Source organism: Neocloeon triangulifer, unplaced genomic scaffold, assembly GCF_031216515.1.
Source record: "Neocloeon triangulifer isolate White Clay Creek 2 clone unplaced genomic scaffold, ASM3121651v1 ptg000013l, whole genome shotgun sequence".
In the NCBI taxonomy this organism is placed as follows: Eukaryota; Metazoa; Arthropoda; class Insecta; order Ephemeroptera; family Baetidae; genus Neocloeon; species Neocloeon triangulifer.
This window is the reverse complement of record NW_026775555.1, coordinates 4,052,542-4,079,428: the sequence shown is the minus strand read 5'-3', so window position 1 is coordinate 4,079,428 and position 26,887 is coordinate 4,052,542. Positions and strand designations below refer to the sequence as shown.

At 40.5% G+C, this 26,887-nt stretch overlaps 6 protein-coding genes across 18 annotated transcripts in view; 3 read left to right on the top strand and 3 right to left on the bottom strand.

Moving 5' to 3' along the window:
• LOC132199079 (probable phospholipid-transporting ATPase IM) overlaps window positions 1-1,521 on the top strand; it is a 43,669-nt gene extending 42,148 nt beyond the window's left edge. For all 8 annotated transcript variants that reach the window (XM_059623526.1, XM_059623528.1, XM_059623527.1 and 5 more), the window contains one exon: window positions 17-1,521. In XM_059623526.1, the coding sequence (XP_059479509.1) occupies window positions 17-326 (310 nt within the window). In that variant the 3' untranslated portion in view covers window positions 327-1,521. The remainder of the gene's footprint in view (window positions 1-16) is intronic.
• LOC132199083 (cyclin-dependent kinase 7) lies at window positions 1,497-3,305 on the bottom strand. The gene is made up of 9 exons (XM_059623534.1): window positions 3,059-3,305; window positions 2,925-2,984; window positions 2,756-2,864; window positions 2,531-2,703; window positions 2,350-2,477; window positions 2,121-2,298; window positions 1,885-2,057; window positions 1,723-1,829; window positions 1,497-1,667 (listed from the first exon to the last, which is right to left on the bottom strand). The coding sequence occupies exons 1-9, from the start codon at window positions 3,110-3,112 to the stop codon at window positions 1,639-1,641; spliced, it is 1,011 nt and encodes a 336-aa protein (XP_059479517.1). The 5' UTR covers window positions 3,113-3,305; the 3' UTR covers window positions 1,497-1,638.
• Window positions 3,306-4,932: 1,627 nt separating this feature from the next.
• Window positions 4,933-22,164, bottom strand: LOC132199123 (uncharacterized). 3 transcript variants are annotated; one of them, XM_059623621.1, is made up of 8 exons: window positions 19,397-22,164; window positions 19,212-19,311; window positions 6,721-6,801; window positions 6,443-6,662; window positions 6,135-6,323; window positions 5,877-5,958; window positions 5,592-5,814; window positions 4,933-5,531 (listed from the first exon to the last, which is right to left on the bottom strand). In XM_059623621.1, exons 5-8 carry the CDS (start codon window positions 6,242-6,244, stop codon window positions 5,371-5,373), a joined length of 576 nt encoding a protein of 191 aa, XP_059479604.1. In that variant the 5' UTR covers window positions 6,245-6,323; window positions 6,443-6,662; window positions 6,721-6,801; window positions 19,212-19,311; window positions 19,397-22,164; the 3' UTR covers window positions 4,933-5,370. The 3 variants fall into 3 exon arrangements, with proteins under 3 accessions (XP_059479604.1, XP_059479605.1, XP_059479606.1); XM_059623622.1 differs by lacking the exons at window positions 19,212-19,311; window positions 19,397-22,164 and adding an exon at window positions 10,633-11,176; XM_059623623.1 differs by lacking the exons at window positions 19,212-19,311; window positions 19,397-22,164 and adding an exon at window positions 9,056-10,617.
• Window positions 10,880-19,316, top strand: LOC132199120 (uncharacterized). 2 transcript variants are annotated; one of them, XM_059623617.1, is made up of 7 exons: window positions 10,880-10,974; window positions 16,896-17,107; window positions 17,399-17,806; window positions 17,856-17,984; window positions 18,038-18,170; window positions 18,229-18,460; window positions 18,519-19,316. In XM_059623617.1, the coding sequence occupies exons 2-7, from the start codon at window positions 16,965-16,967 to the stop codon at window positions 18,590-18,592; spliced, it is 1,119 nt and encodes a 372-aa protein (XP_059479600.1). In that variant the 5' UTR covers window positions 10,880-10,974; window positions 16,896-16,964; the 3' UTR covers window positions 18,593-19,316. The 2 variants fall into 2 exon arrangements, with proteins under 2 accessions (XP_059479600.1, XP_059479602.1); XM_059623619.1 differs by lacking the exon at window positions 10,880-10,974 and having other exon boundaries at window positions 16,847-17,107.
• LOC132199119 (uncharacterized) lies at window positions 19,929-22,753 on the top strand. Of its 3 annotated transcripts, none has more exons than XM_059623615.1 (10): window positions 19,929-20,004; window positions 20,084-20,351; window positions 20,417-20,598; window positions 20,652-20,913; window positions 20,972-21,133; window positions 21,186-21,480; window positions 21,537-21,610; window positions 21,669-21,831; window positions 21,883-22,123; window positions 22,179-22,753. In XM_059623615.1, the coding sequence occupies exons 2-10, from the start codon at window positions 20,109-20,111 to the stop codon at window positions 22,384-22,386; spliced, it is 1,830 nt and encodes a 609-aa protein (XP_059479598.1). In that variant the 5' UTR covers window positions 19,929-20,004; window positions 20,084-20,108; the 3' UTR covers window positions 22,387-22,753. The 3 variants fall into 3 exon arrangements, with proteins under 3 accessions (XP_059479598.1, XP_059479599.1, XP_059479597.1); XM_059623616.1 differs by having other exon boundaries at window positions 19,947-20,000; XM_059623614.1 differs by having other exon boundaries at window positions 19,955-20,008.
• LOC132199118 (protein artichoke) overlaps window positions 22,408-26,887 on the bottom strand; it is a 24,281-nt gene continuing 19,801 nt past the window's right edge. Inside the window, exons 3-10 of the mRNA XM_059623613.1 lie at window positions 26,767-26,866; window positions 26,401-26,571; window positions 26,230-26,348; window positions 26,024-26,170; window positions 25,783-25,965; window positions 24,023-25,729; window positions 23,821-23,955; window positions 22,408-23,677 (exon numbers count right to left, since the gene is read on the bottom strand). Coding sequence (XP_059479596.1) covers window positions 22,781-23,677; window positions 23,821-23,955; window positions 24,023-25,729; window positions 25,783-25,965; window positions 26,024-26,170; window positions 26,230-26,348; window positions 26,401-26,571; window positions 26,767-26,866 — 3,459 coding nt within the window. The 3' untranslated portion in view covers window positions 22,408-22,780. The remainder of the gene's footprint in view (window positions 23,678-23,820; window positions 23,956-24,022; window positions 25,730-25,782; window positions 25,966-26,023; window positions 26,171-26,229; window positions 26,349-26,400; window positions 26,572-26,766; window positions 26,867-26,887) is intronic.

The window sequence follows — 26,887 nt, the reverse complement described above, 5'->3', positions numbered from 1 at the left end:
ATGGAAAAATTTGCAGATCTCGCCAGTCCCAAGACATTCTGCGAACTCCATCTGCGCGTCGCACGCGGCGGTCGATCCGCTCGGGCTACGCGTTTGCCCACCAAGAGGGCTTTGGCCGCCTCATCACGTCCGGCAAAATCATGCGCAAGATTCCTCGTCCCAACGTGGGCACCGATTTTTCATTCCCGCTGAGCTTCGGCTCGTCAAATCTCGGCGGCTCGATGAGTCCCCGGAAACCAGTTGTTGCCTCAAGCAGTTCCTCGAACGCCGGCGCCTTCACCACCCTGGCGCCGCCCGAAATCCCAGGTTTCAACGAACAGTCGTGATTTTTGTGATAGAACTCGCCGGCGCAACTATTGCAGGCCGAACTTGTCGAGAAAAGTGCCGTCGTCTTGGAATTTGTTCGCATTATTTTCTAGTTTTCGTCGTCTGCATTCGGTTGTGACCAAAAAACGATATAATATATATAAAAAGTTAAGTTCAACACACTAAGGAAGGAAGAAGGTTGCGTCATTAGTTTTTAATTACACACACACCCGCATAGTCGAAAAAAAATGGTGTTAATCATATCAGTATCAATCAATTTTTATACCAGTTAATTAATTCTAGTTCATACAAATTTAAGTGTAAAAAAGGAAAATGTGAACACACATCGAGTTTGTTTTTTATGCGCGCGAAAAATGCCAAATTATTTTAATACTTGATAAGTGTGCGTTATATATTTATCTAGTTGTGTGACTTTCAACCCTTTTCACTGAAGCTGGTCTCAGGATTTAATTCATGTCACTTTCAAGCTTGCCTGTTTTTTGGTTTTATTTTATTTATAAAAAAAAATGAACAAATTCGCTAGTTATCTATTGTGACGCCTTTGACTGTTGTTATTTTATGATTGTCCAACAATTTTTCTATTCTTTTTCTATTCAATCGCAGGAGATAAAGGATTATTAAGGATGAAGTGTTGTGCCAGGTGAAATCGGAACACTCCATTCGGAAGAGACGACGTTTCCAAATTATTTTCTTTACAAAAATAAACAACCAATTGGATTGTGCACAAAAACTTTTACATGCTGCTGAATACTATATACTGTTGCAATCTTGATAAATTTTTACTATTGATCATTGCATATATATTTGAATGGAGAACGTTTGACATACTTATATGTATTGTTTTGAGTTCCTCGACTCTATCGGGATGGATTAAATTATTTTGCAATGCTTTTCCAGTTTGTTTGAGGATAGAGGCTGTGCTTGTTAGTTACTCTACTTTCTGTCAAAATTTATTGCGTTTCTATTCAAAACGTCTGTGTCATTCATTAAAACAATAGTTTCGAACTTCTTTGCCAGCAAGAGCTGTATTAAAATTGGCCCAAACTGTCTTGCCCTGCATCACAAATGTTCTTTTTTCCAAAATATATAAACTCAAGTAATTTATTAATTGGTCTCTGCTCTTGCTGCAATGAATATTTTTCTATTTATAGAAGGTTATTGTTTCTTTGACCAAATAAATCATCCTATTACAAGTATTAGATCTTTTAATTAATAAATTTCTCATCTGAGCAAATGCAATACGAATAATCACATAGTGACGATACAAAGAAGATTCCAAGTTTAATCTGCAAAGTTGTTTGACGTGATTTTTCAGAAGACCAACTTCTTCCTTTGAGATGCTGCAAATAAACGATTATTTTTTCTTCTCAAATTTAAAATAATTTTAATACATACGTCCTTCGCCTGTGTCCAACAATTTTCTCTTCAGTCCTTGATTGGGATTCCTCCTCACACTAGACGGCAGTGGCAACAGCTCACCTCTAGTTGGTGCAGGTTTATTGCTGAAATTGTTAGCAAAATGAAAATTTTAAAAGTAAATTTTTTTCTGTTTCATACGTAAAGTAAGGAAGTTTCAAACACTGCGTGCAATTGTATCGTTCCAAAGGGCTCAGCGACAGAAGTTTCTCCAAAAGGAAAATCAAGTCGTCTCCAGCGGCTGTAAAGATGTGACGAAGAGGTGTTCCTATCTGAGGTTTGAAAACTATGTAATCGGGCATCTGTGACAACCCCTGCAATGAATTTAAATATTTAATTTTAGAAGAACATGGAAAAATTGGGGTAAAAAAACATACAGGCCAAGATTCGTCGGTTGGTGTGCCAAGGGCTTGGAAAATTTTTGTGAGCTGGTCCAAATCAGTGTCTCCTGGCAAGAAAGGAATTCTCAGTAGCAATTCGGCCAAAATGCAGCCGACCGCCCACATATCGACACCAACTCCATAAAGTCGAGCACCAAATAGAAGCTCCGGACACCTGATGATCAACAAATTATTTCAAAGCCGAAAGCGAATTTTTTCTAATTACCTGTACCACCTGGTGACTACTTGATGAGTGTACTGTCTGTTCGGAGACCCGTAGAATTTTGCAAGGCCAAAATCACCGATTTTTAAAATGCCGTTGCTATCAAGGAGCAAGTTATTCGGCTTCAAGTCCTATAAGCAATTTATTTATTATTAAATTGTTTTTTAACATAATTAAAAATTACTCTGTGCAGAATCCAGTTCATGTGCAAATACTCTAGGCCTTGGAGGGTCATCACCATGTATGCTTTGATATTGGCAGGAGTGAGTACGATCGATGAATCCTTGATCAGAATCTCCATGTCGGTGTCCATGAAGTCGAACACGAGTGACACATTCGACTTGTGGCCAAAAACATCTAATCAGACCAAGTGTTATAAGAGTCTAAAATAATTCATTAAAAGGCAAACCAAGCAGGCCGATGACATTCTCATGAGTTAGTTCTTGCAGCAATTTTATTTCTCGCAAGGCTGTTCTGTTGATTCCATCTTTTGCCTCAATTCTGCTCCCAATTTTAATCTGTACATACAAATTTGGTTGCTTTTTTGAGTGGCGAAAAATATTTTACATTTTACAGACCTTTTTGACAGCGACAATCGTGTCCGTCTCGATATCTTTAGCCTTGTAAACTGTGGCAAACTAAAATTAATTTATGATATTATTTTACAGCTCATTTGACAGGAAAACAATAATTTATTATTGTTGATGTGTACCTGTCCTTCGCCGAGAAAATCAATTTTCTCGTATCGCTTCTGCTTATTCTCCATTATATGTAGAGAGAGAAAATATTGACGATCTGAGATCTCAGCTGCTTAAATCAATTGCTAAATTAATTTACTTTGCTAATTGAACATATCAAAGGAACAAAAATAATCAAGCATCGATGCACGATTATTATTGTTTATGAATCGGTACGTAGGAGGGAGAGGTGCCAAAAAGGGGGCGAGGCTGTGGCGTGTTCAACTGTTTCCGTCAGATTTTAAGTCAACAAGAGCGGGACTATGTAATAAAAGGGGAGCCTCACTTTAGCGTCTTAGCGACCGCGAAAACCAATTAAATAATTTAACCAGAAGCTAAAATTAAATCTCAGTCATGAGATTATTTGACTGGCATTATTCATAAAATAAATATTGCCTTATGTGTTATGTGTGAGAAAATAATACAATGACAAGAAAATTTTTTTTCTAATTATTATATTTGTATCAAATTTAATTTGGTGTTACTTTACACATATATCAGAAGATCTTAATGAACACATAGCTCATGTATTATACTCTTCGAAGCTTATCACGCAAGAAATTGAATAATTATTATTTTTTTCTGAAGAAAGAATAAAATCTATGACAATTTTTCATGTATCAATATCATCACCTCTAAAACTTAAATCTTGAGAAGCTAGGATTTCATTTCACTCCGATCGCCAGACCCACACAAACATCAGCAACTTTTTCCTCTGTAAACTCTAAGTATATGCTTGTTAAGATATAATGTAAACATCAAAGGCATCTGTCTATTTATAAAAATTGGATTTATTGAAAGCTGAGAAGACCTAAATTTAGTATGCATTTTAAATTACCAGTCTTATTATATTTATCCCCTGCTCTGTTCCGTTGAATCAAAGCAACATTGCTGGTAAGAATCATTCTGATTTTTTTCTCTTAAAAAATTCATGTGTCAAATTAAAAATCCTTTCAGCAAATATAATGACCTACAAGATGCAGGTTTCATTGCTGCTAAAATATCTGCCATTGACATTGTTAGTCATTTTTCAGGCAAAAGTTCATTCCAAGGAACGTTCAATTTTTCATTATTGACTGCGGAATGTAGTAGCGACAGTAGTTAAGGTGTAAGGGCAAGCAAGCCCAATGCAGTGGTAAAAAATGCTCAAAATAAGATGTTTCCAGTGTCGGATTTTCAGTTTTTGGGCCCGGGGAGATTTTTCCAGAAGGGCCCCCCCCCCCAAAAAAAATGGTTGCCTACTTTAAAAGAGGCGTAATTTTGCAATAAAAAAAATTGCCCATGGGCCCCCCGAGAAATTTTATTTGCTTCTCGATATGACGCACTATTTCGCCCAGGCGCGCGCGTCGCCTTTGGCGCCGCGCACATAATTTTTCTGCACGGCTGGTCAAAAAAGGGCTCCCCGGGCCCGGAAGATTTTTTCTTCGAGTAACGCAAAACGCAACGAAAACAGAATTATATCGGCGATCAAATCTGTTCAAAAATGAGCGCATAGGAACGAGCGAAGAATGGTGCAGAATGTTGGCAATTTCAACGCGAGCGAAGAATTTGAGGCTGGTGCGAATTGTTGGCAATTTCAACGCGAGCGAAGAATTTGCGGCTGGTGCAGAATGTTGGCAATTTCAACGCGAGCGAAGAATTTGCGGCTGGTGCAGAATGTTGGCAATTTCAACGCCGCTAAAATGCGACGCCGGCCGACGCCAACTGACTCCGCGCTCTTTAAAAATTCTTTATTTTTCACTGGTAGGTGAGGAGCGGGCCCGGGGGAATTTCCCCCCATCCCCCCTTGAAAATCCGCAACATCATGTTTCATAGGATATAAAATAACGTATTCAGGGGAAAAAGCTTAAATTAGATTAAGATAAGAATTAAACATTTGATTTATTGAACTAAGAGCTTGAAGTCAACATAAGTGTGCCTTGAATAATACTGGACAAGGATGTTTGAGAAAATATAAAATTAAAAAGACATGATAATGATTTTTTTATTTACTTCTCATTATTTAAGAAAAACATTATTATAAATTTGTTTCGGTTATCATAGTGTTTATGTTGGCCCAAGACAAAATCTTATTTAGAACACATTATACCTTCAGACTCAAAAGAAAATTTTAATTTCCCCCACAAAGAAAAGGGACCAAAGACCAAATAATTACTTGTGGTTTTTATGATTAAATTCTAAAATGTGATAAGTACACTAAAAAAAATATCAATGAGTATGATACAATTTTTTTTTGATATTTTTTTGAAAAATTTTATGAATAACGAGACTGCACACAGATAAACTATTACGAGAGGACAAAAGTGCGCCCACTCCAGGTACACTGCATCAGGCAAATGTTGCCTCTCTTAAGCGAGCAAGGTCCGCAAAAGTAGGTCCTCTTACAACACGCTGACCTGAAGTCACCGACTTCGTCGCACATCGAGCACTTTATACCTTTTGGAAACACTGCAAATTGAAAAAGTTTTATGTAGTGTGAATTAATAATAATTTCAGTGCAATTTTTACTGGTTTCGCTCATAATTTCTGACGATTCCGCCAGATGTAACAGGAGCAACTGCTTGTCTTTCATGGACGTCAGCCTTTTCTGTTTGTACATGTCCATTAGTTTCAGTACAAAGTTGAATGCATTGTCGATTTTGGCCTCAGGTGCAAGTTTGACAGTAAGCAGGGACGCCAGAAGGCCATTGGCCTTATCTACAACGTCAGGTGAGAGTGGGTGTTGCGTCAGCTAAAACAAGAAATTTGGAATTAATTAAAATCAATAAATGAGCTCGCAGTGGCGCTATTTACTGTTGTTGAGGCTAGCTGTGCTTCAAGGTAGGTCACAGGGTCAAGGCTAATATTTGGGTCTAAAGCCGGAGTAGCTTGAACTCTGCAAATAAAAATTTGAAAAATCTCATTATAAAAGGACTCTTTTCTTAATAAATTTCATGGCACAAAAATATAACAAACTTTTTCGTATAAAAGCAAAAACAGGTATGAGAATTATAAAAGCACTTGACATTATTTTATTGATAATAATTATTTAAAATAATCAATAAAACTTACGGTGGCTCCAATGCAACAAGAGTTTTGCTTGCCAGTCCAAGTGCAGCCCACCTCTTGACAACGAAGGCCATCTGGGTTTCGGATGCAGTATTGACAGTATAACATTGCATGACAGCTCGGCGCTCGCCTTGTACTTCGCTTCTCGCGTACAATTCCTCACGCTACATTTTGTCTCTTGACCTTCAAAGACTAAATCAAGAACAAAAATTTAAATTTGAGAATAAATTATTTTGAAAATAAAAACAAATTCAAAGTTGACAAACAAACGTGTATAACTGTCGCTATTGTATAAAAGTCATTTTTCGTACCGAACTTCTTGATTGCCTTGCAAGTTAAAGTGAGCCTGACAATGAACGCTTCTTGGGCCTTTACACTGCGAATTGGGCCGAATGCATTTAAAACAAAAACCAACAGGCTCATGACATTGTTGGCTAATTTGTGGCCTTCTTGCTCGGTCAAATGTATTGCCGCCAAAACATCGTCTGCTCTCTGCATTATGTCGTCCGGAATGTTATCCTCCTCTGGAAGCTGCAATTTAAGAAAAAAATCTTTAAAATTGAATTCCAAGAAATTAGTAAAATTTTACTGAAGTGTTTTGAAGACCAAGTATTATTTTGTCCGCTGCAGAATTATCAGTATCCGCCATATTAGACTCTTCAGATGAGACCTATGAAAAAGAAATGTAGTCTCTCAATTAACAAATTTTTTTTATTTTTGAATTTTGTTAATAATAGAAGTTAAAAATTATTTGCTTTGATCATTTATCGGATTAAAGAATATTTAGAAGGGTAATTAAAAAAATTAAAATATATTTTTAAAATACAAATTAATAATTTGATTAGAATCTACAATTAATCGCAACTAATTAATAAATTTTAATGACCCCACTTAGCAAAATATAATGATTAATTAATTTTTCATTAATTATATAAAATTAGGCATTAATTAATCCCATTAATTTGCAATTAATTGCGTGTAACGCTTCTTAATTAAAGCATAATTAATTAAGCACATTAATGAAAAAAAATTAATTGTGCATTAATGCATAATTGATTTCACATTTATTTTTAATTCTACTGTTTTATCTCATTTACCACATTATAAGGGGTTTAAATTTGCCTGCAAAAACTTGCAGATCTTCCAAATAAAGTGATATGGACCCATTTATTGTTGTGATATGTTGTTAAATTATTCTAAAAGTAGTTTTAAACTTAATTTACTTATAATTAAAAGTTTCAAATATGAAAAACTCAATACTTTATAGCTTTTTTTATAAATAATTATAATGAAAGTATATTTACATTTCTGAAATATATTTAATTCCCAATCCCTATTCTATTTGTAATAAAAACTTTTTCTAAATCATTAAGAGTAGGAATTTAAATGAAAATAGTCACAACTGGTCACAACATAAATGAAATCCCTAAAAACATATTTGGAAGATACTCACGAGTTCTGTGCAGACAAATTACTCTGGAATGAAAATTATCTTTGTATTTTACATTATATTGTTGTTTATTCAACTCAAGTCATACATTTAAGTACATATTTGACAATAACATTTTATTTTTTTTCTTAACCCAAAAAATAGTCTCACAAATTTATAAATTTTCTCGAGTCGCTGTCAAACTGCGCCAAAATATTCTTGTAAGTAGCACGGGCTGCGAGAAAATGTCTTCTCTCTAGTAGGAAAGGCAGGAAAATTCCTATATGAGACAGAGGATGTATTAATTTGAAAATGGTCTCTTTTTTAGTTTAAAATTTAAAGAGAGATTAAAATAAATAACCTTTGCCCTCTGCAACTGACATCAAATTTTCGCCCAAAAACCTTTTTTGTCGGAAAGATTTATTTCTATATTTACTCGCTGAATCACATAAGTTTTCCTGCGCGTCCTAAAAATACATGGTAATTTAAATGATAAGGTGATTATTAAGAAATGCAATTTTAATTTTTTTTTTACTAAAAAAAGCATACTTTTTTTGTTGAGGCTAAAAATCCAGACTCCAGACTCAGATACTGCGGAGCGATGAAATGTTATGCCAGTAAAAAAATCCTTCTCAAGCAGAATTTCTTCTTAGTCACTCTGTTCACTAGATTTATTTACAGAAAACAGGGCTGCATCCGAGTAAATCCTGTGTTGACATCTGCAGAGTGAGAGTGAGCAGGGCCTGCAAATGCATAAATTTACAACAGAAATTATACTTTGCACTTTTCACTTTATAAAATGTCTGCGAAATTATTTATTAAAATGTGGAATAAAACCAACTTCTTATTGCAATTCCGTTGGCGAAGAAATAGATGACTGAGCACCAAAATTCCTTTACATTTTAATTTAGTTTTTCCTTTTGCAGTCCCGCTTCGTCTTATTTTTTGTGATTGAGTTTTAGAATTCTTGAATCGAGATATGCGCCTAATAGCTGCGCTCCGGGGGCAGGACAAGGAAAGAATTCCGGTCAATTTCATCTTTCAGTCTCTTTCCTTTTTGCTGCCCATCCTCGAGAAAACCTTAAAAATAACTTTTAAGAGAATAAACTTCTTTTAACAACAAATTTCAGATATGATAAAAACTTTTTAAAAAAAATTACTCACCTAAAACTTTCCCGTTGAAATCACGGCTTCGGTGCATCGTTGGGCGGCCGACTGAGAAAAAGTGACCATAAAACCCCTGCGGAATTTTCCACGAAATTTAACTCTACAGTCATTTTATAGTCGTGAAAGTAATTTTTTTTTTTTTAAAGTCGCGTTTTTCTTCAAAATTACTGCAATTGAGGGTCGCTGCAAAAAATACATGTTGGCGACGCACGAGAGCCTTGTGCTTACGCCAGCACACGCAGTACGAGGAGTTTCGTGTGTGAAACTACAAGCCAGAACGCCGCGCATGCGCTCTAACAGCGGGTCCTCCAGGGCAAGGTTTTCCTACCTTTTGTCAAGAGAGTCCTTTAAAATCGACGTCCTGATGAGCCTGAGGTCGCCCTGGACCATCATGCCATTCGTGGCAGTGCCCATCATTTTTGTTTACATTTTTTGGCCATGTGAGATGTGAGAAAAATTTTGCCAACCGAATTTTGAGTTAATGCATAAAATTAGTAATTAAAACATGGCAAAAACAACTTCTTCAATTTTTTTTTAAATTTTTTATCGCGTATTGCTTTGTTCAAATGAAGCTTAGATACTAGACTTTCATCTTGGTTTGGATTGTTTTTTATTAATTAAAATCATTATTTTAATTTAAATAATATAACAAAGCATTTGCACCCGACACACACTTGTCGAGTTGCACATTCGTATAATACTTGCAAGCACAGCTGTCCGTCCAAAAACACAACAAAGTGGGTATTTGTTGAAGGATTCAAGTGGCACACTAGCACACTTATGCATACTAGACACAGGTAAATAAAATTTAAATTTTTTTATGCCCTATCCAAAAATTTTTTTAGTCAAACTTACAAAATTTTATTTTAAGACAATCAACTATTATATATAAACATTTTTACCACAATTAAAAATTGTAGAAATCGGTATAAATCTATAAGACTGACAAGTGTTAAAAACTAAATTTATATTATTTTCAGAGCCAATAATGGGAACAAAAAATATGAAGAAATCTTTGGATCAGACACGGCCGGACTAACATACGAAGCGGCAGGGAATTAATTAAATACTCAACAAATATTTAAAATAATTCTTATTAATGAAAATCATTAAAATTTAAAATGCACAGTCAAATTATAAAATGTAAGTTTTTTCGACTTCCTGCGAGCACATTTATATGAGCACAGAGCAAGTGCGCTCATCAGGATTTCAAAAATCCTGCATGCGCTCCGCTCAAAAGTGTAGAGCGAAAAAGCTCTGATACCTCTAGTATGTATAACAACTACGCTTTAAAATGTGAAAATGTCTAATTAAAAATTAGGAGGCCTAGCTCCTTTGGCATAGCAACACACGACATTACGAATATTTCCGAATGGTATTTAAAATTATATCTGAAAATTTCCAGAACTCATGAAGCGAACCACAGGGATGCGTAATATGACCGTGATCGTGCGTTATTCAACTGCTTCATGCAGATTATTGCGAACGAAGGCAAGTAAAATAAAGCGCCTTTGTTGGAATGCAAAGTGATTTGCGGTTCTGCTGTGCGAGAAAACAGAAACCAACATTTTCGTATGCGACACTAATGATGCTTCTATCACGCTGCCAAGGAGAATGTCTTGCACGCTGCGCATCGCTTAAATTTCATGGGCGGCAAAACATTCTTGACTGCGCGGAGCGGAGGCCTTTTACTCTTCAATTAATTTTTACTTAAATTATAAAAAGAAATTTTAAGACCATATCTCGCTGAAATATTTTTATTATAAAAAAAATATATAAAGCGTCTCGAGGAGACCTATGTATTAAAATAATATTTTATGTAATTAAAAGGCTTTAATTTTAGAAACTAAATAATAGAGGCTCGTTTTAAAACGCACGATTTATACGTAATTGTTTTAGTCTTACCTTGAGACAACGGACTCACTGCGTGAGACTGACGGGACACAACAGAACACGGGACGGGACGGAATCACGAGACGGGACGTGGAGAGTGAAGTGGTTTGCTGAGACAGCAAGCTCCCTCAGCGAGCTCGCGAGCTGTCTTGGCAGCACTTTTTGATTAGCACATGCGCACTTAAGGGACGAGTTGTTAACAAACCCAAGTTTTGCTTACGGGTGGTGTCCAAAAATTAATGTTTTTCTGACAAATTACTGACCTTTTGCTAAAAAAAAATTAAGAAGATAAACATCTCAAACTAAAGAGGCATTAGATTAACATGGAGGCCATCACTACAACCTGTTTGAGCGGTGAAAATAATTTTTTTGCCCCTTCTAGTTTCGGTTGCGGGTTGCAACCCTAATTCACGAGCTTTTGAAATAAAATTAGCTGACATTTAACCAATTTTAACAACATTTTAAAAAAATGCAGATAATATTTAAAAAATTTAAATAATCAAATTAAAATATTTTTCTCCTAAGTTTTAAACTATGGAATGTTAGAATTAATTTAATTTTAAGAATAAATTTTCCAAACAAATTCAACAAAACACAAAATTGTGAAATGTGTGAAAAAGTGCGTAACTCTTTTCTAGTCGGAAGACGAACCGAAACTGATTTGGGGATTTAAATCCCAAATCAGTATCGTTCGAATTGTGTTTTGTTGAATTTGCTTGGAAATTTTATTCTTAAAACTAAATTAATTCCAATATTCTTAATTAAAAATTAAGGATAAAAATATTATAATTTAATATTTCAAAATTTTTTGGAATGTGCATTTTAATTTTTCAAAATGAAATTAAAATTAGTAAAATGTCAGCTTATTTCATTTCTTGCTCATGAATTAGGGTTGCAACCCGCTAACGAGTTCAGGGCTAACGAGTTCAGGGCTCACGAGTTCAGGGTTCACGAAATCAGGGCCAACGAGTTCAGGGCTCACGAGTTCAGGGCTAACGAGTTCAGGGCTAACGAGTTCAGGGCTAACGAGTTTAGGGCTAACGAGTTCAGGGCTAACGAGTTCAGGGCTAACGAGTTCAGGGTTCACGAGTTCAGGGCTACCGAGTTCAGGGCTAACGAGTTCAGGGCTCGAGTGTTCAGGTTTAACGAGTTCAGGGCTCACGAGTTCAGGGCTTACGAGTTCAGTGTTCACGAGTTCAGGGTTCACGAGTTCAGGGTTCACGAGTTCAGGGCTAAGGAGTTCAGGGCTCACGAGTTCAGTGTTCACGAGTTTAGGGTTCACGAGTTCAGGGGTAACGAGTTCAGGGCTCACGAGTTCAGGGCTCACGAGTTCAGTGTTCACGAGTTCAGGGTTCACGAGTTCAGTGTTCACGAGTTCAGTGTTCTCGAGTTCAGGGCTCACGAGTTCAGGGTTAACGAGTTCAGGGCTCACGAGCTCAGGGCTAACGAGTTCAGGGCTCACGAGTTCAGTGTTCACGAGTTCAGGGGTAACGAGTTCAGGGCTCACGAGTTCAGGGCTCACGAGTTCAGTGTTCACGAGTTCAGGGTTCACGAGTTCAGTGTTCACGAGTTCAGTGTTCTCGAGTTCAGGGCTCACGGGTTCAGGGTTAACGAGTTCAGGGTTCACGAGTTCAGTGTTCACGAGTTCAGGGTTCACGAGTTCAGGGCCAACGAATTCAGGGCTCACGAGTTCAGGGCTCACGAGTTCAGTGTTCACGAGTTCAGGGTTCACGAGTTTAGTGTTCACGAGTTCAGTGTTCTCGAGTTCAGGGCTCACGAGTTCAGGGTTAACGAGTTCAGGGCTCACGAGTTCAGGGCTAACGAGTTCAGGGCTAACGAGTTCAGGGTTCACGAGTTCAGGGCTACCGAGTTCAGGGCTAACGAGTTCAGGGCTCGAGTGTTCAGGTTTAACGAGTTCAGGGCTCACGAGTTCAGGGCTAACGAGTTCAGGGTTCACGAGTTCAGGGCTAACGAGTTCAGGGCTAACGAGTTCAGTGTTCACGAGTTCAGTGTTCACGAGTTCAGTGTTCACGAGTTCAGGGCTAACGAGTTCAGGGCTAACGAGTTCAGTGTTCACGAGTTCAGGGTTAACGAGTTCAGGGCTAACGAGTTCAGTGTACACGAGTTCAGGGTTCACGAGTTCAGGGTTCACGAGTTCAGGGTTCACGAGTTCAGGGCTAACGAATTCAGGGTTCACGAGTTCAGGGCTGACGAGTTCAAAGCTAACGAGTTCAGTGTTCAGGAGTTCAGGGCTAACGAGTTCAGGGCTAACGAGTTCAGGGCTCGCGAGTTGAGTGTTCACGAGTTCAGGGCTCACGAGTTCAGTGTTCACGTGTTCAGGGCTATAGAGTTCAGGGCTAACAAGTTCAGGGCTAACGAGTTCAGTGCTAACGAGTTCAGGGCTAACGAGTTCAGTGTTCACGAGTTTAGGGCCTACGAGTTCAGGGCTAACGAGTTCAGGGCTCACGATTTCAGTGTTCACGAGTTCAGGGTTCACGAGTTCAGGGGTAACAAGTTCAGGGTTTACGAGTTCAGGGCTCACGAGTTCAGTTATCACAAGTTCAGGGTTCACAAATTCAGGGCTAACGAGTTCAGGGATAACGAGTTCAGGGTTCACGAGTTCAGTGTTCACGAGTTCAGGGTTCACGAGTTCAGGGTTCACGAGTTCAGGGTTAACGAGTTCAGGGCTAACGAGTTCAGTGTACACGAGTTCAGGGCTAACGAGTTCAGGGTTCACGAGTTCAGGGCTAACGAGTTCAGGGTTCACGAGTTCAGGGCTGACGAGTTCAGGGCTAACGAGTTCAGTGTTCAGGAGTTCAGGGCTAACGAGTTCAGGGTTCACGAGTTCAGGGCTAACGAGTTCAGGGCTAACGAGTTCAGTGTTCACGAGTTCAGTGTTCACGAGTTTAGGGCTAACGAGTTCAGGGCTAACGAGTTCAGGGCTCACGAGTTCAGTGTTCACGTGTTCAGGGCTAACGAGTTCAGGGCTTACGAGTTCAGGGTTCACGAGTTCAGTGTTCACGAGTTCAGGGTTCACGAGTTCAGGGCTAACGAGTTCAGGGCTTACGAGTTCAGGGTTCACGAGTTCAGTGTTCACGAGTTCAGGGTTCACGAGTTCAGGGCTAACGAGTTCAGGGCTAACGAGTTCAGGGCTTACGTGTTCAGGGTTCACGAGTTCAGGGCTAACGAGTTCAGGGCTAACGAGTTCAGGGCTCACGAGTTCAGTGTTCACGAGTTCAGGGTTCACAAGTTCAGGGCTAACGAGTTAAGGGTTCCCGAGTTCAGGGTTCACGAGTTCAGGATTCACGAGTTCAGGGCTAACGAGTTCAGGGCTAACGAGTTCAGGGCTAACGAGTTCAGGGCTAACGAGTTCAGTGTTCACGAGTTTAGGGCTAACGAGTTTAGGGCTAACGAGTTCAGGGCTCACGAGTTCAGTGTTCACGAGTTCAGGGTTCACGAGTTCAGGGGTAACGAGTTCAGGGCTAACGAGTTCAATGCTCACGAGTTCAGTGTTCACGTGTTCAGGGCTAACGAGTTCAGGGCTAACGAGTTCAGGGCTAACGAGTTCAGGGTTCACGAGTTCAGTGTTCACGAGTTCAGTGTTCACGAGTTCAGGGTTGACGAGTTCAGGGCTAACGAGTTCAGTGCTAACGAGTTCAGGGCTAACGAGTTCAGTGTTCACGAGTTTAGGGCTAACGAGTTCAGGGCTTACGAGTTCAGTGCTAACGAGTTGAGTGTTCACGAGTTCAGGGCTCACGAGTTCAGTGTTCACGTGTTCAGGGCTATAGAGTTCAGGGCTAACGAGTTCAGGGCCAACGAGTTCAGGGTTCACGAGTTCAGGTTTCACGAGTTCAGTGTTCACGAGTTCAGGGTTCACGAGTTCAGGGTAAACGAGTTCAGGGCTAACGAGTTCAGGGTTAACGAGTTCAGGGTTCACGAGTTCAGGGCTAACGAGTTCAGGGCTCACGAGTTCAGTGTTCACGAGTTCAGGGCTCACGAGTTCAGTGTTCACGAGTTCAGGGTTCACGAGTTCAGGTGTAACGAGTTCAGGGCTCACGAGTTCAGGGCTCACGAGTTCAGGGCTCACGAGCTCAGTGTTCACGAGTTCAGGGTTCACGAGTTCAGGGCTAACGAGTTCAGTGTTCACGAGTTTAGGGCCTACGAGTTCAGGGCTAACGAGTTCAGGGCTCACGATTTCAGTGTTCACGAGTTCAGGGTTCACGAGTTCAGGGGTAACGAGTTCAGGGTTTACGAGTTCAGGGCTCACGAGTTCAGTTATCACAAGTTCAGGGTTCACAAATTCGGGGCTAACGAGTTCAGGGATAACGAGTTCAGGGTTCACGAGTTCAGTGTTCACGAGTTCAGGGTTCACGAGTTCAGGGTTCACGAGTTCAGGGTTAACGAGTTCAGGGTTTACGAGTTCAGGGCTCACGAGTTCAGTTATCACAAGTTCAGGGTTCACAAATTCGGGGCTAACGAGTTCAGGGATAACGAGTTCAGGGTTCACGAGTTCAGGGCTAACGAGTTCAGGGCTAACGAGTTCAGGGTTCACGAGTTCAGTGTTCACGAGTTTAGGGCTAACGAGTTCAGGGCTAACGAGTTCAGTGTTCAAGAGTTTAGGGCTGACGAGTTCAGGGCTAACGAGTTCAGGGCTCACGAGTTCAGTGTTCACGAGTTCAGGGTTCACGAGTTCAGTGTTCTCGAGTTCAGGGCTCACGAGTTCAGGGTTAACGAGTTCAGGGCTCATGAGTTCAGGGCTAACGAGTTCAGGGCTCACGAGTTCAGTGTTCACGAGTTCAGGGTTCACGAGTTCAGGTGTAACGAGTTCAGGGCTCACGAGTTCAGGGCTCACGAGCTCAGTGTTCACGAGTTCAGGGTTCACGAGTTCAGTGTTCACGAGTTCAGTGTTCTCGAGTTCAGTGTTCACGAGTTCAGGGTTAAAGAGTTCAGGGTTCACGAGTTCAGTGTTCACGAGTTCAGGGTTCACGAGTTCAGGGCCAACGAGTTCAGGGCTCACGAGATCAGGGTTCACGAGTTCAGTGTTCACGAGTTCAGTGTTCTCGAGTTCAGTGTTCTCGAGTTCAGGGCTCACGAGTTCAGGGTTCACGAGTTCAGTGTTCACGAGTTCAGGGTTCACGAGTTCAGGGCTAACGAATTCAGGGCTAACGAGTTCAGTGTTCACGAGTTCAGGGCTTACGAGTTCAGGGCTAACGAGTTCAGTGTTCAAGAGTTTAGGGCTGACGAGTTCAGGGCTAACGAGTTCAGGGCTCACGAGTTCAGTGTTCACGAGTTCAGGGTTCACGAGTTCAGGGCTAACGAGTTCAGTGTTCACGAGTTCAGGGTGCACGGGCGCACGAGTTCAGGGTTCACGAGTTCAGGGTTCACGAGTTCAGGTTTCACGAGTTCAGGGGTAACGAGTTCAGGGCTCACGAGTTCAGGGCTCACGAGTTCAGTGTTCACGAGTTCAGCGTTCACGAGTACAGGGTTAACGAGTTCAGGGCTAACGAGGTCAGGGTTGACGAGTTCAGGGTTGACGAGTTCAGGGCTCATGAACTTTTGGAAGTGGCTTAATTAAATTACGTTTGCTTTAAAAGTAATTTATTTAAAATTTGTAAAAGACTTGAATATTGTCTGATGCTATAATTACCGGTCACCGGGCTATCAGATGATGATACAATTTTTTTCCTTAATTTTTTACAGATGTTTATAATTAATTAACATCCATGTTGAGCACACTCCACTCGCATATTTAACTCAATATCAATTCACTTAATTGCAGTGATCAAATTTCTTTGGGTTGAAAAAGTTGATGATAATTCCTTGGTTTTCCTAATTTCTATTCTCTTTTTTGAGCACCTTATGGGGGTTCAAATCTCAGTAATCCCACCACAGCCAAATTTTTGTTTACATGTAGATTTTATTCGGGCTCTGAAAATTTGGAATTTTTTTATAGTAATTAAAATATGATAATTTTTTTGCAATTAAAATAGTACTGATTAATTTAAATTTTTTAATAATAATTCATTCCTCTAGTTTTACGTAATATTAATTAATAAAAACGTTAGAGTTCATTATTATTGAACCAACATTGTTTCATCCAGAATAAATACCTCTTTCATTTTACACTTGGTTAACAAGTAAATTAAATTAGGAGTTTCAAAACGTTTTTCTCGAGGCGGGGAGAATAGGACCGGTTTTTTCGCTCCTCTAGTCTATAATTGCTAATGTTTTTGCACATTCCTACATAATAATATATGTATTTTGACGAACTACAGGCGCTGGAAGGTTGATTTCACTCTCTCAAGAGATAAAAACGACGTAGCTGAATTACACTCTGCAGTAAGATGGCAACGCTTGACAGCCTTGTTTGTGTCAAAGACTTTGAAGAAAGGGCAGCTGGAATTCTAGAGAAACATCCATTGGATTATTACAAATCGGGCGCAGGACATGAAAATTCTCTTCAAGGTGCACGAGACGCGTATCTGAGGTAAAAAGTTGGTTATCTCGACGATGTTGCAAAAAATATGGGTGCGCCACGGTCGGAAATTCGCGCCATGCCATTTATAAATGCGTTCAAGAAGCTAATTTCTCTCTTAAAAAAAAAATGAAGAAGAAAAAGAAATTTTTTCTCTAAATAAGGATAAAATTTGGTGTTGCCTTCTGTATTACTATAAAAGGGCATAGATTCTTGTCTTGGCCTGGTCATTAAAAAAAATATTTCTAATTAATTTAAAAAAAATGATGAAACATGTAAGAAAAATAGATTTATATTTATTAGGGTGCAACTGAAGCCAAGGGTGCTGCGAGACGTATCAAAGTGCTGCTTGACCAGCACCGTCCTCGGCAAGTCAACACCTATGCCCTTTGGAGTGGCACCAGCCGCCCTTCAGAGAATGGCACACCCCGAGGGTGAAATCGCAAACGCCCGAGCTGCTGAAAAACTAGGCTCGATTTTTGTGCTGAGCACTCTGAGCACCACATCCCTCGAAGACGTGGCGGCAGCGGCGCCCACAGCACGCAAGTGGTTCCAGCTTTACATTTACAAGGACAGGGAGGTCACCAGGCAGTTGGTCAAGAGGGCAGCAAACGCTGGCTTTGAGGCGCTCGTCCTCACAGTAGACGCGCCCATTTTGGGAATTAGATACGCTGACGCGAGAAATAAATTTTCCCTACCGCCGCAATTTGAGTAAAAATAAAAATTAAAAATTAAATTATGATTCACAAAATATTTGTAGGGTCGCCAACTTCAAAGGAATAACGAGGAGTGACATGACCTCCAGCGGCGAAGGGTCGGGCGTGAACGAATATGTGGCAAGCTTGCTGGACTCCAGTCTTTCTTGGAAAGATATTGCCTGGTTGAAATCGTAAGAAAAAAGTTAAAAGTTTCAAATTTAAAATTAATATTAATTTAAATAAGGATTACATCGTTGCCAATCATTCTGAAGGGTATTTTGACAGTGGAAGATGCTCTGTTGGCGGTGGAGCACGGAGCAGCAGGAATTGTTGTTTCCAGCCACGGCGCAAGGCAAATTGATACTGTTCCATCTCCAGTAATTATAAAAAGGAATACGTTAAAAGATAAATTATTTTATAAAATATTCTTTGCAGTTGGAAGTTCTTCCCGCGATTGTCGAAAATCTAAAAGGTACGAATTGCGAGGTTTACATTGACGGTGGAGTGTCGACAGGAACGGATATTTTCAAGGCGATCGCACTCGGCGCAAAAATGGTGTTCGTCAAGAGACCAGCGATTTGGGGTTTGGCGTGTGGCGGGCAAGAAGGCGTGGAAAGAGTTCTGCACATCTTGAAAAGGGAGTTGGAAGTGACCATGGTGCTCACTGGTGAATATATCTTGTTTATAATATAATGAGTGGGAAATTAATATTAATTTTTATGCAGGGACCACTTCAATAGACGCCGTCACCAGAGAATATGTTCGCATCCCGCCTGACTGGATCAGCAGCAAACTTTGATAATTTTATTTTCGAGAGAGCCATTTCTTATAATGTATCGAATACTTATTATGGAAACTTTAAAAAACATAATTTTGTACTTACAACGCAAAAGTTTTATATTTGTATGCTAATGGATTTAGCCCCTGCAAAGTTTTAAGTGTGCAACTCTTCAGATCAGTAATACTGGACAGGTTGCCTACTTTTAAACAATGCAGGCGCAGGTGGTGTGTACTAAAAAAAGTTATCTCCTTTCAATTAATTGAAAATAAATTAACGTCTTACATCAAATTAAGAAGAGCGGCTTTGGCACACAAACAAAAACCGTCCAATCGATTTTGATTGTAATTTTTCTCTACCATAGCATTGCCAAGACTCTCTAGTAATTTATTTGATCCAACATTTTTCGACCATTAAATGAAAATAGTTTTGGTTGAGTGACCATCCATTTTAGTCCAAGTTAGTGTGGAGTACTTGAGGTAGTGAAAACAATTTTAAGAATTTTAAGGGACTCATTGCAAATTACCCAAAAAGAAGACAATGCTAAGTTTCCAATGGAATGGAACAAGAGTTGGAATATCATGATGGAATGTCATGATGTATGTATTGAGAATTTATATTTTTATGGTTCAAAACTTACGGCTTGAAAAGATTATGTATCAGATCTGGCTAAGGTCGTGGATGAGCCTCCTTTTGAGAGCTGAACAAGTTCTCAAGTACCATAGTTCTTCCGTTAAAAACTGAAAACAACAACAGATTATTATTTTAATTATATTATTATCTTGAATAATAAAAATATGTTATATAAATTAAATTTTTTTTTACTTGCATTATATCGAGTGCCAAACTTTGTCTTTCTTTTTCAGTGTTTTCAGAGGCTTTCGCCTTTCGTTTCGACTCGACCAAGACCTATTAATTCACAATTTAATCTTATTTAGGTTTTGAACCGAGCCCGAGGATGCAAAAGAATTGGTTGTTGTTGTTGTTGTTGAATTTTGATTTAATTGGCTATAGTTAATACCATTTAGCCAGGTCTTATTTATGTTGGTTTAATTTTTACTACATAGTTGTATTTACATTTAAATTGGTAGGTGGATTTTTGAGTTTTGAGTTTGTTTTGAGTGGCACAGTGACAGGGGCGTGGCTGAAGCACTTGCCGGCTGAGAGGCAAAATAGCAAAAGTGATAGAATTAATCGCAAAAAATTAATTATAACAATCATAGCGTTAAATACATAAATTATAATTTATCATCATTCAATTTGAGTGAAAATTTTTTTATGTAGTTTATTTTCAATAATTTACCTATTTACCAGTTTCAAACTAATTGCCGCTAATTGCTAATCTACTTGTCATGTTGGTACACTTAAAGAAGAGTGCTCAGCCGCTCACAGCCCGCGTAAAGCACGCAATTGTTGACATTGACAGGTGGTAGGTTGGTAAATATTTTTTTGGATATTTGTACCTAATATCATAATGTGATGACAAATTGAGCCGAATCAATCTATTTTTAGAAAATTTGCTAAAGACCCTGCAAAAATGAAGGCTAAGTCTGGAGATGTCAAATTCAGCAGAGATGACGGAGCGGCCTTTCTGCAAATGAACCTTCTCAAGGGTCTAATTCAGCAGCACCGATTGGAATGGAGCAAATCATTCAAAGAATGTCAACCTCTGATCACTCTGGTGGACCATCCGCCCAGCTTCATGAGGGTCTTGAACGCCCACTGCAACGGCCGCTTCTTAGTCATCTCAAACACTGTGGTCAACAAAATTGACCCACTCGTTAGTTCTAAAATTTGATGATTTTAATTTTTAATAATAATGAGAATTTGTAAAATATTTTTCAGGCAAATGTCAACTCTGAAAAGCAGGAAGTCGTAGCCCCCGTTGGACTTGAAATTGAGGGCTGTCCCTTGGAATGCCCCTTCACAGAGGAGGAAATGGACTTGCTCAACTCGAAACTCACAACTCTGAACAAGAATTTCTTCCCCCTTGACATCTACACGCCCTTGCCTGTTCAGCTGGCCAGGTTTGATCATTCCTTTGAGTTATTTCTAATAATAAAAAAATTATATTCCTTAGAAACATCATGCTTTGGTATGGCATGGAAGTTGCTAAGTTCTGCCGAGCAAACCAATTCAGTCAACACGACTTGGCTTCAGTGATCGTCGTTTGCATTGGGGGCCCAACAGTTCTCTCCTCCTGTCTCTTTGGCTCTGGCTCGTTGACGTGCATCAGTGACACTACCCTTGAGGCAAAGTCTTTGGGAAATCTGAATGCCAGTGATATGAAAGTTGTCAGAGAGAAAATTTTCAATCAAGTCATAAACTCCGGCGCTGAACTTGTACGACATTATACAAAAAAATTTGGTTTTACACAAATTTATATTCATATAATTTCAGGAAAGTTCAGTTTTGCGAGCAGAGTATTTGCAACAAACTCACCTGAAAGAAGGCACTGATCCTAAGGCAGACTGTTTTCACGTCAAAATGGCATGGGCCAATCCAAAAAATTTCAACTCTGACATTCCTACTACTCAGTTGGCTGGCACCGAAGCCAAAATTGTAAGTTTTAAAAGTACTTTTAAATCATTGAATAATAAAATTAGAAATGTAGGAAATCACCCTGCAAAACAACTACTCTCACTGGCAGACAGGAAAGATTTGGGAAGAGATCCATCTGCTACAGTATATTTCAGGAATCTTAAAGCAAGATTCAGTTGACCCCAGCGTTTCTTTGCCCTGCGTCGATGCAGAGCCAACTGGCCAAACTATCCTAGAAATGCTGAATTCCAATCTTGATCTTGATACTGAAACAGATTTGGAGTCGCTCAGCAACCTGTTCAAAATTGTTGGCGATGGGCATCGACCTTGCTCAGACTTGACCGACGCAGTTTGGAACTCTATCAAAAGTAAATTTTTAGTGTTAAATGAATTTCTCGATGCCCAAAATCTTTTCAAATTTCAGATATCTCCATGATCAACGACGTTGCAATTGAAATTGAGAATGTGATGAAGCATAGTGTGATTCACGATTTCTTGGTAGAATTTAAATATTGAAACCTAAATTTTATGTTAATCCTGAAATGATTTCTTCCAGATCCAATCGTGCAACAACAGCGACCTGGGGAAAATTTGCGTTGGTTTGTTTAAATCAAAAGATGCTACTCTGATTTCCGTCCCAACGCCAAAGCAAACTCTTACGTACATGATGCAAATTGGCCTTCTGAAAGTCAAGAGGGATTTCCTTTTCATTGCTCAACGTAATTTGAAATCAAATCTGTGTAATATTTTATATTTATTGAAAATTTTAGAGTCTGAGATGATGATCCTGAATGTGATCAGCAAGGCCTTGCAAGGTCTCGACGACAGTGAGACGATCAGAATGCTTTCTCAGGTGCACCAGGCATTTGAAGTGGTCTTGAGAGCTGAAGAGTGGCTGCACTTGAAGAAGGATGGTCTTGTCGACATGTTTATCAAAAGCTTGGAAACTCCGGTATTGGACAATATTTCTCTATTGATGTCGGCATTCCACCTCGTCCATATAATATCAAGGTAAAAATTCATTTAGTTATTATAAACTATATATTAATTTTTTTTACACGTTTAGTTACGAGCCAGTGATTCGTAGCTGGGAACTGGAGCTGAAAATAGGTGGGACCAAAATGCACCAAACTTTTGTTGCAAGCCAGTATCCCCTCTTTTCATGGACAATGCCTCAACTCGGAGAAGATGAATCTCATGCAGAAGTAAAGCAAGAACAGAAATTCTACTGTGCTCAGCTGACGGAGCAGAAAAGGCCGGTCAGGATTAATTAAGTGAAGTAAGATACTCGCTACTCTTGGAAAAGTATTATTTTTTTATTGCTTATATACAAATAATCTCACGTACTGATAATGTCGTTCACTTCATACAACAAGACATTCGCTCGCGTATTGCACTTTGAGGTATTTCCCTATTGATATGCCTCCACCACTTCAATGCCCCTGATCAAAGTCTGAATTTGTAAAATACGTTTATATGTACATGATGCGAGCTGATTAGGAAGGAAACGCTTTGTACACATCAGATAAAATCGTGGTATTTGGTCTGCGGGTTTGTTCAACTTTTTGATTCTGTTTCTATGTGGACTGGAGATGATCCGCCAGTTTGTGCATTCAATAAATATTTTCATTTTCACCTAATGATAAAGTGTGTCTGTCAAAACAGGAATCACTGCTGCTCTCCTCGCATACTTTCGCGCACACTTTCAGCGTAATGCATGTCCATGTGCATGTTCTGCATGTTCATCTCCTCGGGAGGGTAGCTGATGTAGTAGGGTTGGCCACCAGCAGGGTAGCCCTTGGCACTGTACGGACTCATGTAGATGCTGGACGGGGGTGGTTTGACGCAGGTGCACGACGGTGGCATCGGGAACATGGGTGGCGCCGCCAGGGGTCCGCCCTGGTACCTGCTGGCACTGGACATTCTGCACCTGGCGATGCAGATAATGATGATGAGGAGCAGAATGAAAGCGACCACCCCTCCGACGATCCCGATGATAAGGGTGTCGTCGTTTGCGATTGAACTTGAGCTTCCGGCCGACTTGATCGGCCTCTGCGTGGTCTCAGGGTCTTTGTTCCTCGACTTGGTCGTGGTCGCCGCCACTGACCAGATGATTTCCGGTTCGGCCGTCGTGCTTGCCCTTTGGGTGGTCGAGGAGGTGGTGGTGGTCGGGGGTGGTTTTGTACTGCGAACGCCGCAAATCAGCTCTTCCTCTGGCAGGGTCTGCAGAGACTCTCCTTGAAGATCGACTGGGCTTTCGCACTTGACGGCCGGCATGTCAGGGTGCGAAAGCAGCCACCTTTGGAACAAAACTGAATTGCAGTCGCACTTGATGGGGTTGCTGTCGACGCCGACGACGTTTAGGCGGTTTTTGCGCGAGTCCAGGGCTGAGAGGAGTGGTCCGGCGAGGGAGGTTAATTTGCTGTCGCTAACGTCAAGGGTGAGCTGCGTGGAACGAGGCACTGGCAGGAGCAGGGATGGTGGGAGTGAAGTGATGGCCGTGTCGCGAAGTTTCACTGTCAACGTTGGCGCGGTCATACTGGCCAAAAGTCCACTAGATGCAACCTGTGAAATTATAAAAAAAAATCAGGGATTTTTTCTTTAAATTATTTATTTTAATGGATTGGTTTTTTTGTTTTTAATAATTTTTGAATGTTATAATATTTTTCCTCAAATTTCCACATTTTAATTATTATTTTTAATTTTACCTGCTGCACTCTAGGTCCGCGAAGTCCAATTTCCTTCATTCTAGGGTGGCGAGCAGCGGCAAGCTGATCGCTCAGGGCAGCATCTTTCATTTCAATATCCAACTTCTCGAGTGGAGGAAGAACTGACAGAATTCCCTATAAAACCAAAGATATTATTATTATTTTTCTTTTTCAAAAATGATTTAAATAGGTGATTACATACCTTAACATCCAGGTATCCAAGACGAGGGTATCCGTAGGCTTCTAGTTCTTCTAAGTTTGACAGTGGTTGCAGAGCACCAGCTTCAAGTCGGCTCAAGACTTCTAGGTTTTTAAGCTTAAGCACCTTCAGGTTAGTGATGTTGGCCAGGTCGGTGGGATAAACAATTTCAATAGGATTGTTGGACATGTCCAGCTCCTGCAGGTTTGTCAACGGTGGGAGAGTGGCTTTGTTTAGTCTGTTGTTGGAAATGTCCAGTTTTTCCAGCAGAGTCGAGCGGTAGAAAACAGTTTTTGGAATGGAGGTGATTTGATTTTGCGAGACGTTGAGCGACCTGAGGAATGGGGTTTCCAGTGTTTCCGGCAGCGACCTTATTCCAGTTCCCGCCAGGTTCAATTCCCTGACCGTTTTCGGCTCTTCCAGCAATGAGTTGACGGACTCGGTCGAGAGAGGGTTGAAGGAGATGTCGAATTTCTTTATATTGACCAGCATGGTGTCGTCAGCAGGGAGGTTGATGATTTTGTTGTTGGCCAGGTTGACCTTATTCAGGTAGAAGTATTGGCGCTGGAGAGCTGGCAGTGGAGCCATTTCAAATTTATTTCCAGCGAGACTGATTTCCTCCAAAATGTGAATTTTGCTTCTATCAAACAAGGTTTCTGGCAAATCATTCAGTTGATTATTGTCCAGGTTGAGCATCAAACGGTTGAAGCCCTCAAAGGATCTTTCCTCGATCCTATTGAGCTTGTTGCTGGACATGTCGATAATTTGAATTTGGCTCGAGTTTCTGAAAGCGGCTTCACTGAAATGCTCGATTTTGTTACCCTTCAGAATAATTTCCCTCAGCCTCGGCAAACTGGCGAAATTGAGCTCGTCCACTGAAGAGAGTTGGTTGCCACTCAGGTCAATGAACTCCAACCTCCTCAACCCTGACAAAAGCTCAGATGGGAAGAAAGTGAACTTGTTGTTCTGGACGGCCATTCGAACCAAATTTGGGTGCGAACTGAAGGAGCTTGGAAACAGATACTGCAGGTCATTTCCAGACAAGTCCAAATCCTCAATTGCTGAACTCCTGTTTTCAGGGTGTCGGAAGATTTCTCCCTTGAAGGAATTGAGCTTATTCTTGGAAATGTTCAGCACTCGGAGGGCAGGGAGGTTGTCAAACGCCCCAGCCTTGATGTTGGAGATTTCGTTTCCACTGAGGTCGAGAGTGTCCAGTTGAGGCAAAACGCTCAGGGACCTCTCCTGCAGCTCGGTGATTTTGCAGTTGGCCAAATTAACATTCAGCAAGCCTCCGAGGCCTACTAACAGACCAGGGGTCAGTTGAGTCAGGCCGGTGTTGCTGAGGTCGAGAATGGCCAAACTTCCGAGTCCTGCGAATGGTGCCTGGGGGAGGTTGGTCAACCTGGGGTTGCCGCTCAAATCAAGTTCTTCCAGGGAGGGTAAAAGTCGAAGGGCGCCTGCTTGCACCTCGGTGAGGTAATTGCGGGCCATGCTTAGGCGCCTCAGAGCCGGCAGGGCCAAAGGACTGAGGCTGACGATTTTGTTGTCCTGCAGAATGAGCTCTTCAAGAGTGGCTTCCAAGCCTGCAAAGGTCGCTGGAGACGCGACTTGCAACTGGTTACCGCCGAGGTCAAGTTTGGTCAGTCTCGAGAAGTTGGAGAAGGCGTTTGAGGGGATTTCACGAATCACGTTGAATTGCAGTGAAAGCATCTGTTAATTTTTTTAATAAATTAATCCAATTAAAGTTTTTTTTTTAAATTTACCTGAACATGTGCAGCAGGCTTTAGCAAAGCCTCGTTCAGAGCTGCAACTCGGTTGAAGCCGAGGTTAAGGGCAGCAAGACGGGGTAGTCGCCCCAGAGCGGAAGTTGGCACCAGAAGGACATTGTTGTCCTCGAGAGACAAAAATTCCAGTTTTTCCAAACCCTCAAATGTATCGTCCTCAATCTGGAGGAATAAATAATTTAATTTAAGAAGAATTCGATTAGCAAAAAAGTAAAATTACGGTTCGCAATGAGTTGACGTGCAGGTAGAGTTTGCGCAGCTTGCGGAGGCCGACAAAAGTGCCTGGAGCCAGAGAGGCTAAAGAGTTGCGGCTCAGGTCGAGAATTTCGAGATCGGGATGCGAAGCAAGATCGGCGTTGTTCAGCGTCTGCAAGAAGGAATTTTTATTGGAATTCCTATCGGGATTTAATTTAGCTAAGACATTACTTGAATCAGGTTGGCTGAAAGGTTGAGGGCACGCAACTTGGTCAAAGGTTTCAGGGCCACGGTCGGGAAGTCGCCCAAGAAGTTTTCGGCCAAATCGAGAACTTCCATGCTGTCGGCGCCTTTATAATAAATTTTTATTTCGGGAAATTCAGTTTTCATATTAAAATTAACCTTGGAATGTGTCACTGCTGAGCCTGGTAAGACGATTGTGCGGCAACCTGAGTGCGCGAAGTTGGGTCAGCGCTACAAAAGCACCACCTTCGACCACACGAATTCCGTTCGAGCTGAGGTCAACCAACTCGAGGCGCGGTTGAGCCCAAAAACCATCACGGCGGATGATGTCTGAAAGTTAATTAGAAAAAAAAATTGTAAGAAGCATTTCTGTTGTAATTACACAAGGAGTGGCTTAGTTGAAAAAGTTCAATCTTAATTATTTTATAATCTCATTTTGCTTTACCCTTTAAAAAAGAAATTTTTCTTATCTGATATACAAAATTAAGTTGTTTGCTTAATGCAAGTGAAATTGTTTGTAATTACCGATGCGATTGCGAGATAACGTGATCGCCTTAAGCGCCTTGGGGCCATTGAGTGACGCGCTCGGCACAGCGGACAAGAGATTCCGGTCCAGAAGCAATTCCTGAAACAAATTTACGAGAAC